The sequence below is a fragment of the Rissa tridactyla genome, chromosome 5, assembly GCF_028500815.1.
Source record: "Rissa tridactyla isolate bRisTri1 chromosome 5, bRisTri1.patW.cur.20221130, whole genome shotgun sequence".
NCBI lineage: Eukaryota > Metazoa > Chordata > Aves > Charadriiformes > Laridae > Rissa > Rissa tridactyla.
This window is the reverse complement of record NC_071470.1, coordinates 41,328,336-41,340,604: the sequence shown is the minus strand read 5'-3', so window position 1 is coordinate 41,340,604 and position 12,269 is coordinate 41,328,336. Positions and strand designations below refer to the sequence as shown.

The 12,269-nt window shown below is 64.1% G+C and overlaps 1 protein-coding gene across 2 annotated transcripts; it reads right to left on the bottom strand.

The window, feature by feature from the left end:
* Positions 1-1,405: 1,405 nt before the first annotated feature.
* On the bottom strand, positions 1,406-6,864 carry LOC128910319 (RING finger protein 145-like). Of its 2 annotated transcripts, none has more exons than XM_054203382.1 (10): positions 6,462-6,864; positions 5,058-5,166; positions 4,888-4,979; positions 4,357-4,592; positions 3,799-3,974; positions 3,530-3,670; positions 3,141-3,323; positions 2,728-2,875; positions 2,200-2,556; positions 1,406-2,093 (listed from the first exon to the last, which is right to left on the bottom strand). In XM_054203382.1, the coding sequence occupies exons 1-10, from the start codon at positions 6,628-6,630 to the stop codon at positions 1,581-1,583; spliced, it is 2,124 nt and encodes a 707-aa protein (XP_054059357.1). In that variant the 5' UTR covers positions 6,631-6,864; the 3' UTR covers positions 1,406-1,580. The 2 variants fall into 2 exon arrangements, with proteins under 2 accessions (XP_054059357.1, XP_054059358.1); XM_054203383.1 differs by having other exon boundaries at positions 3,141-3,233.
* Between the last annotated feature and the right edge of the window lie 5,405 nt (positions 6,865-12,269).

Here is a 12,269-nt window from a genome sequence, read left to right as displayed (position 1 = left end):
CCCTACCCGTCCACCCCAGTGTCAATCCATCCATGCCCCTGTCCATCTCAGTGTCCAACCATCCATGCCCCTATCCCACCTGGATACCCCAGGGATGGGCACCACCGAAGGGACCCAAGCTCCTGCTGCAGGAGGAGCAGGGGGCAGTGGGGGAGACCTGCTCCCTGCCCCCTCCCCATCTCCCATTTCCAGGCAGCGCTGGGCTGAGCTGTGCCAGGGGACGTGGCTCCCTCCGCTGGGACTGGCTCCGTGGGGAGCCGTGTTCCCTGGTGTGGCTCTGGTAATGGGTCCTAATGGAGGCAGTGTGGCCAAGCGCCGGGGGGGCCGGCAGCGCTGCGGGGGCTGCACCCACTCACAGCTGGGGCTGGAGGGGTATACTCAGGGCCCCTCATTACAGCCACCCCACAGCAAACCCCTGTGGGGCTGAGCAGTGGGGTGGGGGCTGCTGCGCCCCCACTGCCCAGAGGCACCTGCAGGGACCCCCACGGTCCCCCTTGCCGGCTGCTGTGCTGCAGGCACAGAGGCACTGGGGAGGGGGCTGGGACCCTAGGGCAGCCGGGCTCCAGGGGCTTTGGGAGCGGCAGGGAGGACTGAAGGATGGAGGTGTTGGGGAGGAGGGGGAAGGGGTTCTCGCCCCCGCTTGCCTCCCCCCAGATGGATTTTATGGACCGGCTTCTCCTTCCCTCTGGCTAATGGGCTGCAGGACCCATGGGAGCCACTGCGTTAGGGTAAGTGCGGGGTGGGGCCGAGCTGGAATGGGGGGAGCCCATTTACCACCTCCCCAGGGACCCCCCTTTCCCTGCGGGCAGCACTGGTGCTGCTGCAAGGGCTAGGTCCCCCCTGCAGCGGGGAGCTGGGGACCCACACACAGCCGGGATCCTGCCCCCAAACCTCCCCTCCCGTGGGGCCGGGTCTGAGCAGGGGGAGGATGGGGACTCTGGGCAGGGCTGGGCCCTGTTCCCAGTCTCTCCGGGGCCGGAGAGGGGCATCCCGGTCTCGTCCTGGCACACGGATGGGCACAGGGAAAGGGATTCGGCAGCAGAGCTGGGAAAGGCGACCCACGCCAAGCCCGTGTCAGACCCACACCAAGCTCCTGCCAGATCCACACCAAGCCTGTGCCATCCTGTGCCTGACCCACGCCCCCCCACACCAGATCCATGCCAAGCCCAGGCCATCCCCCTCCCAGGACCACCCCCAAAACCCCCCAAACTCCCCCGCTGCCCACGCCAAGCCACCCGGCACGTTCCACCCGTGCCATCTAGTGGGATAAGACTAGAAGGCAGCCTGGCACCCACCGTGCACCCATTGGGTGCCCACCCTTCCTAAACCCCACAGCACCCCTGGGACACGCTGGGCACATGCCACCGTGCTGGCACAGGGCACTGTCCCGGCATGGGGTGGGTGAGACGTGCAGCCCCAGCCCTCGGGCGCAGCCGCATCAGCTCCGGCTTTATTGCAAAAAGAGTCTGTAGGGATGTGGGCACTCGGGGACGCTGGTGCCACGCAGGGTCCCGGCCCCGCTCGCTGCTGGGGTGGCCCCCGCAGAGGGATCCCAGCACCGGGGGCGGCAGTCTGTGGTGCTAGGAGGGGTGGTGGCCGCTGTGGGAGTCCCCGCTGTCCTTCACCCCGAGCTCAGAGCTGGCAAAAGTGTCCAGGCTGGTGGGTGAGGGGGATGGATGCTGCACGTCCTGGACACTGAGGCGATGGTCCCCATGGGGCTGTGGGATGGCACCCGCTTCTCGGTCCTGGAGGGTGGAGGCGTCGGGATGAGTGGGGTGGTGGGGGCCGAGGTCCCCAGTCCCATCGTTCTGGGAAGCCCCACTGTCCCCCTGGGCTGGGACCATGCCGCGCAGCCGGTCCTCCTGGGGCTGAGCTGGGGCTGGGCTGGTGGCAGCTCCTCCATCCTCCGGCACCTCGTCCCTGCTGGCCGGTGCTGGCCGAGTCACCCTCTCGATGCCAGGATCCTCCTCAGTGGCCACCGGTGTCACTTGCTGGTGGCACATGGGGCACGTGTCCTGCACATAGAGCCACTTGCGGAGGCAGGCGGCGTGGAAGAAGTGACTGCAGGGGGTGATGACGGCCACCTGCATGTCCTGCGGGCAGGAAGAAGACGTCACCCAGCAGGCAGGGGACCCCTGGGGCTGCCCAGAGCAGGGTCCCCTGGCGCTGCAGGGGTGCCGGTGAGGGGAAGGGGCCAACCTGGAAACAGATGGCACAGACGTCGTTGTGGTCCCGCAGCTGCCCACCCGTGGCCCGGGGCAGGGAGTTGATCTTCTTGGCAGCCTCGCGGCGCAGCAGAAAGCTCCTCCAGCCCGACTGAGCGCGCAGCCAGACGTTGAAGTAGGAGTGGATGATGATGACGGAGGCGCCCATCCAGCTCCACTCTCCGAAGAGGGATTCCCAGGTGCCGTAGCCCACCACGCAGACGGCCACCAGGAACTCCAGCACTCGGCTCACTGCGTTCACGCAGTAGATGATCTCGTCCATCCGCTCCAGCGGCGTGTCCTGGAGCAGCTCCACCATGAAGAGTGCGTAGATGAAGAGGGTGCCCATCACCTGGCAGGCAGCAGGATGGCGCCTTGTTGACAGCGGCCGGATGGCAGATTGCACATCCCCACCCAGTGTCATCAGTCGAGGCTGGGAGAGGGTGACTGGGGCAGGGTTGTAGGCATGGGATAGACAGGGCCGCCTACTCCAGGGTGCCAGCGGGAGCGGGAGCTGCCATACCTGCAGAGAGGTGAGCATGCAGCTGGAGACCAGGATGAGCAGCCAGAAATCCAGGTGAAAGAAGTGGGCAATCTTGTAGGCCATGAAGCAAGGGAAAACCAGCAAGAAGAGGCACATGCTGACGCCACGGAAATGCTTCCAGGGGCTCCTAGGGGAGGCACAGCTCAGTGGGGCCATGCCCACCCCAGGAGCAGCACCCACACCCCCAGGAGCCCAGGCTCCAGCTCCCTCCTCTGGCACTGATTCTGCCCAAAAACGGGCAGTGAGGACCCGAGGTGGAGGGAGCACATGGAGGGCGTGGGACACAGCCTGGCTCTTCCCCAGCGCAAGGTGGGGAGGACCCCTGCCACTCCTCCCCATTGCCCCCGCAGCATGGGGGGCCGGATCCCGCTGCGCTTCCTTCCACCCGGTACCTGTTGCGGGAGGCTCCCAGCGCCAGCACGATGGGATCAGCTATCTCGATCATGGACTGCAGCGTGGAAGTCACCACAATGAAGAGGATGATGCTGAGGAGGAAGGTCCGCTGGAGGATCTGCAGGTCGAGCAGCCCCGTCTGCAGCGCCAGCAGCAGCAGCGTCACACCCTCCGTCACCCCCCTGCCAGGAGTGGGGCGTGAGGCCGGCAGCCGCAGGCACGTGCCACATGGCACCGCATGCGCTGTGCCTTGGTCACCCCCCGGGGACATGACCCTGTTCCTAGATCCCTTGCGACACCCCTGTCCTCCCTACCCTGTGCTGGGCTCTTGCAGGCAAACTGGGATGGAAGGAGGGATGCCCGCCCGTGCCCCCCGCCGCGGGCTCACCTGTGCATGACGTTGCCGTTCTGGAAGGCACCGAAGCCCAGCAGGTAAAACTTGCAGAGGTTGAGGACGCCCAGGGCGAGGTAGGAGACAGTGAAGGTGAGTCCGACGAGGGAGTAGGGCGTGCTGCAGCACTCGGCCGCGCTGCAACAGAGCCCGGGGTGAGCACGGGTGCTGGCAGGGGCCAGATGGCACCAACTGGAGCCCCAGCCCCTCCTCATCCTCCTCCCACAGCATGAGCTCCTCCAGCTCCTGCCTGCCCCCGTCCCTACCTGCTGAGGAGGAGGAAGAGGAAGCCCTGCTGTGCCAGGGGACTGCTAGAGGAGGTGAGGAAGGAGGAGAGCCGGAGGGAGAAGAGCACCAGCCAGAAGACGAGGAAGAGGAGCGGGACTGCCAGCTGGCTCCAGAGAGACACCGCCAGCGCGACCAGTCGGTACACCTCCAGCGCCTGCAGGGACAGGATGCTCAGCAGGGCTGCCCCCATCCCACCCCACATGTGGGGGGCAAGGAGGGTGCGGGGGAGCCCGGCCATGCGAGGGGACAACCCTGCAGCCAACCCCACATCAAGGCAGGCTCAGCATGGGAACCCCCATTCCGCAGCCCCCCATCCCACAGCCCCCCATCCTGCAGCCCCTTGTCCCACAGCCCCTCACCCTGCACCCCACGCCCCACAGCCCCCCACCCCACACCCCCTTACCCTGCAGCCCCCCCATCCCGCAGCTTTCCATCCTGCAGCCCCCCATCCCACATCCCCCCGCCCCACAGACCCCCATCCCAGAGCCTCTCACCCTGCAGACCCCCATCCTGCAGCTCCCCCCCTTCCCACTCACTTGCACGACCTCCCGGCAGGCGGCGGCAGCCAGCTGGAAGGGGATGAGGACATGGGAGCCGAGGACGTAGACCACCTCCAGGGCGGTGACAACGACGGCGAAGGTGTTGAGGACGGGCAGGGCGTGGAGGGGGAGGCCGCAGAGGCGAGCCAGCACCGGCAGCAGTGGGGCCCCGAACAGCCATGGTCGCCTGCTCCTCATCAGGAGGGAGCAGAGGGTGCACAGGCAGAGCTGGCCTGCGGAGGGGACAGGGGACGCCTGGGCACAGGGAAGGATGTGGGACCCCCCACCGTGTCCCCTCCCTGGCTCCCCCGGCACAGCCACCTCGTACCAGCAGCTGGGCACCGGCACGCGGAGCAGTGACAACGATCTGGCACAGCCATGCCATCGTCACCCAACACGCTGTCCCATGGGTGATGGCTCCCACAGCCAGGTCACCACAGGAGACCCTCACCCTGCTTAGTGCCACATCCCCCCTCTGACATCTGGGGACGTCTGGGGAGGCTGGGACACCCCCCCCCCCCGGCTCACCTGCGAGGGCAGTGGCGAGGCGGCCAAGCGCTGCAGGGTCACTGTATACGGCGCCCTGGAAGCCATACTCCAGCTCGCGGCGGACATAGTCCCTGCGGGGACAGAGGGTCAGCCCCTGGCCACCCACTCTGCACCCCGCCACAGCCCCCCCCGGCCCCCCCCGGGCTCACCTGGCTGCCGTGTGCCCCGCGGCGAGCAGCAGGGCCGTGAGGAGGTGGAGGTAGAGCTTCACCAGGGACCGCACTGGCAGCATCAGCACCACCACGCACAGCAGGTGGCCTGCGGAGGCGGGGGACAGAGGGGTGAGGTGGCCCCGCTGAGCCCCCCAGCTGGCCAAGACCCCCCCCTCAGCCAGGCAGCCCCCGGCGGTGACGCGACTGTCACCACGCAGTGCCGGGGCGGCGTGGGCAAGATGGGGCTGTGCGAGGGGCACCTCCTGGCCCCAGGGCTCACAGCTGTCCCCCGTGCCAGGGGACAATGCTGGGGACAGAGTGCCCACCAGCTCTGGGGACAGCTCCACGCTGAGCGGGTGTCAGCGTGGGCTGGGGTGGCAAGACCCCAAATAGCCATCCCTTGGGGTGTCCCCTCATGTCCCCAGCCTGGCCAGGGCCTGGGTGTTCCCTCTTGTCCCCAGCATGGCCATTCCTTGGGGTGTCCTCCCCATGCCCCCAACCTGTCCATCCCTTGGGGGACGTCCCCTCATGTCCCCAACCTGTCCATACCCTGTGTGTCCCCTTGTGTCCCCAACCTGTTCATGCCTTGGGGTACCTCCTCATGTCCCCAGCCTGGACAACCACTGGAGTGCCACCAGCATGTCCCCAGCCTGGCCATCCTTTGGGGTGTCCCCTCTTGTCCCCAACCTTGTCAGGCCCTGGGGTATCCCCACTGTGTCCCCAACCTGGGCATTCCCTGAGGTGTCGCCTCATGTCCCCAACATGGCCATGCCCTGCGTGTCCCATTGTGTCCCCAGCGTGGCCGTCCCTTGAGGTGTCCCTTCATCTCCCCAACTGGGCCAGGTATCCCCACTGTGTCCCCAACCTGTCCATCCCCTGGGGTGTCCCCACCCTGGCCATCCCTTGGGATGTACCTTTATGTCCCCAACCTGGCCATGGCATGAGGTATCCCCAGCCTGTCTGTCCCCAAGGGTGTCCCGTCATGTCCTCAACCTGGCCATCCCTTGTGTCCCCAACGTTTCCATCTCCTGCATGTCCCATCGTGTCCCCAACAGGGCCATTCCTTGAGGTGTCCCCTCATGTCCCCAACCTGTCCATCCCTGGGGTGGCCCCACTGTGTCCCCAACCTGGCCAGGGCCTGGGGTGTCCCCACCATGTCCCCAGCCTGTCCATCCCTTGGGATGTCCCCACCGTGTCCCCAACTTGTCCGTTCCCTGGGGTGTCCCCACCCTGGCAATCCCTTGGGATGTACCCTTATGTCCCCAACCTGGCCAAGCCATGAGGTGTCCCCAGCCTGTCTGTCCCCGAGGGTGTCCCCTCCTGTCCCCAGCCTGTCCATCCCCGGGCTGTCCCCGGCCTGTCCCGCCCCGGGGGACCCCCGCGTCCCGCCGCAGCCCTCACCCAGGCAGTAGGCGCCCCGGAGGGCGGGGGGCCGCAGGACGGGGGGGTCCCCGCGGCGGGGCCGCAGCAGGTCGCCCAGGGCCGCCGCGTCCCAGCGGTACAGCAGGTCCAGCAGCGCCAGGCCCGGCACCCGCAGCGCCACGTTGGCCACCGCCTCCAGCCGCGCCATGGCCCGCGGGGCGGGGGGGGTCCCCGCGTCCCGCAGCCCCCCCCAGGGGGACAGGGGGGACCCCCCGGCGCTGCCCCCGCCGCCTCCTCCGGCCCGGCAGGGGGCGCCCGCCCCGCGCCCAACAGGGGCCTGTCTGCCCAGCAGCCTCTCGCTGGGGGGCTGACCGCCTCCCGCCGGGGCGGGCCCCGCTCCTGCTCCCGCTCCCGCTCCCGCCGCCGCCGCCGTTCCGGTCCCTCCGCCACTTTCGCTTTCTCCCGCCCCGCCCCTACGCCCAGAGCGTAGCCGAGAGGCCTTGCGCCAGGGTGCTGCGCTGACGCCGCGGACGCCATCTTGGAAGCTGGCGCAGCTCTTGCTCTTCTTCTACGCCATCCGCCATTTTGGATAAGGGCAACGCGGGGGCCGCGAGGAGGAGGACACGGACATCTTGGAGAGGGGCGGGGCCCTCCGCGGTGACGTTGCTCCCGCCGCCCCGCCCAGCCCCGCGTCAGCCATCTTGGGTGCGGGCAGGCAGTGAGGGCAGGCGCTGACCGCCATTTTGATAGGGGAATGGCGCGGGCGGGGGGCGGGGGGCTGCAGGGCGCTGCGGGAGGCGAGGGTCCCCGGGGGAGAATGGGGTCCCCTGCCCCCAGGGGGTCATCTGGGGGCCTGAAGGATTGTCTGGGGTCTTGAGCTGAGATCCCTTGGGTTCAGGTGGGGTCCTCAGGGGTCAGCTGTGGCCCTTTGGGGTGAGGTGGGGTCCGCTGAGGTAATCTGGGCTCAAGCGGGGCCCTCTGGCACCGGGGGAGGTCACCTGGCGGGGGGTGGTGTCCTTTGGGATCGGCTGGGGCCCTGGGCGTCAGCCGGGGATGGGGGGACCCCCTGGGAATATCTGGGGTGCTGGGGGGTCGGCTGGGGATGGGGCGGGGGGGTGCCCTCAGGCTGAGCAGCAGGATGCGGCCGGGAAGGGGTGGACGAGGCATCCCTGGATGTCCCCATGCACAGGGGACCCCAGACTGCCGCAGGGAGACCCCCTGAGACCCCAGGCTGCTTTCGCATGTGGGTGCCCACGGCCGGGTGCCGTGGGCGCTTTGAAAACCTGTCTTTAATCATAAATTTCAGAAGAAAGGCGGGAGCTGAAAGCGCACGGGGGGTCCCGGTGCGGAGCTGCTGCCACGGCACGGGGACATCCCAGGCATGTCCCGCCGTCGTCCTCTCCCGGCTGCCCCTCCGCCGATGCTGCTGGGGGGGTCTGGTGCCCCAGGGAATCTCTGAGCCCCTCGGGTCAGGTTGGGACAGGGGTCGAGCAGAGACGCGTGTCCCAAAGGGCGAGAGCGTGTGTGCAGCTCCCTTCACCGGGGGGGACGGTGTCTTTTTGAACCCCAGGGGTCCAGCCTGCAACCCGGAATGCTTTTAGCAGCAAGCCTCCCACGGGTGAAGCTGATTTTCCCCCGGCTCTAGCGGGAAGCAGAGCTGCAGGAACAGCCCACGCCGCTGGAGGGGGTGCATGCCCCCCCATGGGGCTCTCCTCGTCCCAGTTCAGCACAGGATGGTTTGAGGTGCAACACCCAGTTTGGCCCAGTTTGGCACTTCCCTGCTGGGCATTTTCTAGGTGGACTTTTGCCGTTAGAGACAGCAGCTGGGCACCCCCCACTTTGGGTTCATCTCTTCCCCCTCCTTCCTTTTCTCCCTGGAGAAAAGGACGGGACTGGGACAGACCTTCCCAGCAGCAGGACCCCGAGCCCCGCTTCCCACTGGGATCCCACCCCAAACCTGGCCCATTTCTTCTGGGGCGAAGGGAGCTGCTGAGCAGGCATGGGCTCCTCCGTGCACCCAGGGGACCCCAGCAAGCAGTCAGACCTCGGAGTTAATAAATGAGCTCGGGTAATAATTGCAAGGGTTTTCTAAATTACTCCTTCCCCGGCGTGTGCGTCTGCACAGCTCCTCGGGGACAGTCATCAGGGCCAGCTTATCTCTGGGGATTGCCTGTCACCCGTGTTCGGTGACATCCTGAGCGGCGGTAATTGCTCACTTAATGGAGCTGGTGGCTCTGGAGGAGGGGACTTCTCCCCTGGCTTGACTCGGGGCTGAGTTTACCAAGACAGCAGATCCCGCAGACAGCGCTCGTGAGAGAGCCTGGTTAGGGAAACCTGGGGGACCAGAGCAGTGGCTGGCAGCAAGAGCTGCCCTCCAACTCTGTCAGTGCTCTCCGCTCCCTCGGTGACCCCCAGATGCTCGGTCTGTGCCTCAGTTTCCCCATGGGGCAGCTCCTGCATCCTGCCTGCAGGAGGGGACGTGCTCTTGGTGCCGGGGCTCCTGGAAAGAGCCGGGGCTGGCAGTGCCTGTGGAGGGACCGTCCTGCTCACAGCGGCCGCGGAGCTGCAGGGCACGTGGCTTCTCCAGGGATCATTCCTGGCCAGTTAGCAAGTGTCCCTGAGTGCCACTGCGTGTCATTTGGGTCTCACACGCTGGGTCCGGGTCTGACCCCATCCCGGCTGCTGGGACGTACCTTACTCAGCCAGCATGACCCAAGTCCCACCGCCTGGCACTTGTCACTGTGCCTTGGCCCCAGGATCGCCGGCTGCACTCGCCTTCACTGGGTTGCCCGGTGCCTCCCAGGAGTATGGGCACTGCCGGGCCTTTCGCTGGGGAATGGGCGGCTGCAGCTCAGCTTGGCAGAGGTTGAGTGTATGGCAGTGTGCTCCTGCAGGGACTGGTGGAGATGCAGATGGTCCCATGGACGCACAGATGGACCAATGGGCACAGGGATGGTCCAATGGACACACAAGTGGTCCGATGGCACAGGGATGGATGGGTGGGCACATGGATGGACCGACAGGCGCATGGATCAATGGATGGTCCATTGGGCACACAGATGGACTGATGGGCACGTGGGTGGTCCAGTGGGAACATGGATGGACCGATGTGCACACTGGTGGACATCCACACCACAGAGTGCCCTGGTGCTCGCAGGGGACCCCCCCCATCCTGGGTCCAGCTGTGGTGGGCTGGAAGCGGGGACTTGTCCTGCTCTCAAGGTGTTTCCTTGGTGCCTGCGGTCAGCAAGCAGATGGGTCCCCCTGCACCAAGACGGGGTGAGAGGGTGCTCATGGCGAGGGCAGACGGCTGGGAAGCTGCCAAGGAGAGGGTGAAGGGGGAGGGAGAAGCTCCAGGCAGCCCCTTCCCAGCCCAGGGCACCACACGGGAGCATCCCTGCTCAGAGCAGCATGAAATTGCCTCCCCAGTCTCAAAACAGCCCCACCTTACAATAACTGGCTGCATTGGTTCCAATCCCCCACCCTCCCCAGCTCCCAGGTCTGCACCCAGCCAGGTCAGAGCACCCTCACTGCTTCGGCTCCCACCCCATGCTGTGTGGTCCTCCCACCAGAGGGAAGGCTGGCTGGCTGGCTGGCTGGATGGATGGATGGCTGGATGGATGGGTAGATGGCTGGCTGGCTGGCTGGCTGGGTAGATGGCTGGCTGGCTGGCTGGCTGGCTAGGCACAGGGGTGCTTAGGGTGCAGGTGATCTTCCCAGCAGAGCCCCAGGACAAGGTTTGCTCCTCCAGCTCCTCGTCAGAAAGAGGGCTGAGTCAATTTGGACTGGCTGGGCTGGAGGTGGGTGCAGGCAGAGGGGGTACATGAAAGGTTTGGGGAAACCCCGCATGCAGAGAGGGGCACGGGGTGAGGAGTGTGCCTGGAACTCTCCTGTTTGGGGGCGGCACACGGGCACCATCCTTTTTTGAAGGAATTTTTTGCTATTTGGCATTATTTGTTCTCTGTTTCGTGCCCTGGTTTAGGTCTGTAGCCTGCAGTGAGGGCTCCTGCCTGCAGCCTGGGCTCCTGCAAAGCTGATCTTGAATCACTTGTGGGTTTTCTGCTCCCCAACAGGTAGACAGACCCTTGCCCGGACAGGAGCTGTGCCCATTTTGGGAAAAGCCCAGGGAATCTCCTGCTGACACAAGCCATCTCTGGCCATAACTCCTGTGTCTCCCTGAGAGGCTGCCCCTCGGTTGTCAGCCCAGGGCTGCTCCCTGCCTTCAAGCCTGCCTGGAGGTGCCTGCTGCTGTCACCGATGGATAAGGGATGGGGACACTGTCCCAGACTTCAGCATGATGCTCCTCAGCAGGGACCATCCCTCCCCTTCCTGCTGCCTGATGTTATCATATAATGTCATGATATCATGACGGTATCATGATAACAGCTCTTGATGCTATTGCGGAATATCCCTCCACTATTTTTCAGCAGTCTTGGCAGTCTGGAGGGGGCCCAGTTGTCTGGAAGCTGGCAAATGTTGTCTTAGATTTCAAGAAGTGAAAGAAGGAAGACCCTGGTAATTATATCCTATCAGTCTTGCTTCAGTGCCTGGTAAAACAATGGAGGAGGTTGTTCTGGGAGTGACTGAAAACCACTTGAGAGACAACTCAGTCATTAGTCACAGCCAGAATGGGTTTATGAAGAGAAAGTCCCGCTAACCAACTTAATTTCCTTTTATGACAAGGTCACCCATCTAGTTGACCCAGGGAAGACAGTAGATGGGGGGGGGGTGTTGGATTTTAGCAAAGCTTTTGACACTGTGTCTCGCAGTATCCTTCTGGACAAAATGTCCAGCGCACAGGTAGACAAGGCCATAATACATTGGGTGATCAGTTGGCTGATGGGTTGGGCTCAAAGGGTTATAGTAAATGGGGTCACATCAGGCTGTGTGGTGTGGGGTCACCAGTGGGGTTCCCCAGGCTCTTTAATGTTTTTATAAATGACCTGGGTAGAGGAATTGAATGTACGTTAAGTAAGTTTGCCGATGACACTAAGCTAGGAGGAGCTGTGGAATCCCTTGAGGGTAGAGAGGCCTTATAGAGAGATCTGGACAGGCTACAGAGCTGGGCAATCCCTGCTCCTCTCCCTGCTCCTTGCAGTGCGATGGACTAGATGATCCCCATGGGTCCCTTCCAACTCGAGATATTCTATGACTGAATGATTCACCACTTGTGCAACATGAAGGTGAACTGGCTTCCTTCCTCTTCCCCACAGTTTCATCTTCCTCTGGACACTTCTGCAGCATCATCCAGCTGCTTGGTGATGGGTGTTGGGGTGGTGTTGTCAGCCCTGACTCACCCTGTTTCACAACACTGCAAAATCCAGCTGCATCCTCTCATCTCCCGAGGTCCCATCAGCTCCAAATGGGCGAGCGCCACTGTCCAATGCCGCTCACGGATTTGGTGGTGCCGTATCCCTGGGAAACTTTATGAAAATGTAGGTAGGAAACAAAAGACTCAAGGCATTGCATCGAGTTGCATTGACTCGAGGATCGAGTTGCATTGACAGAGATGCAAAGTGCAGCCCAATAAATTAAATGTTATTGTTATGTCAATACGTAGAATCATAGAATAGCTAAGGTTGGAAGGGACCTATAAGGATCATTGAGTCCAACTCCCTGCTCCTTGCAAGACTACCTAAAACTACCCCATATGAATAAGCGTGTCATCCAGATGTTCCTTGACCGCTGACAGGGTTGGTGCCATGATCACTTCCCTGAGGACTCTGTTCCAGGGACCGACCACCCGCTCAGGGAAGAACCTTTGCCTAATGTCCAATCTAAGCAGAGAACCTTTATGGCCTGGAAGCCCAGCTGAGAAAGGCCGAGTAGAGCTACCGCATTGGTGAG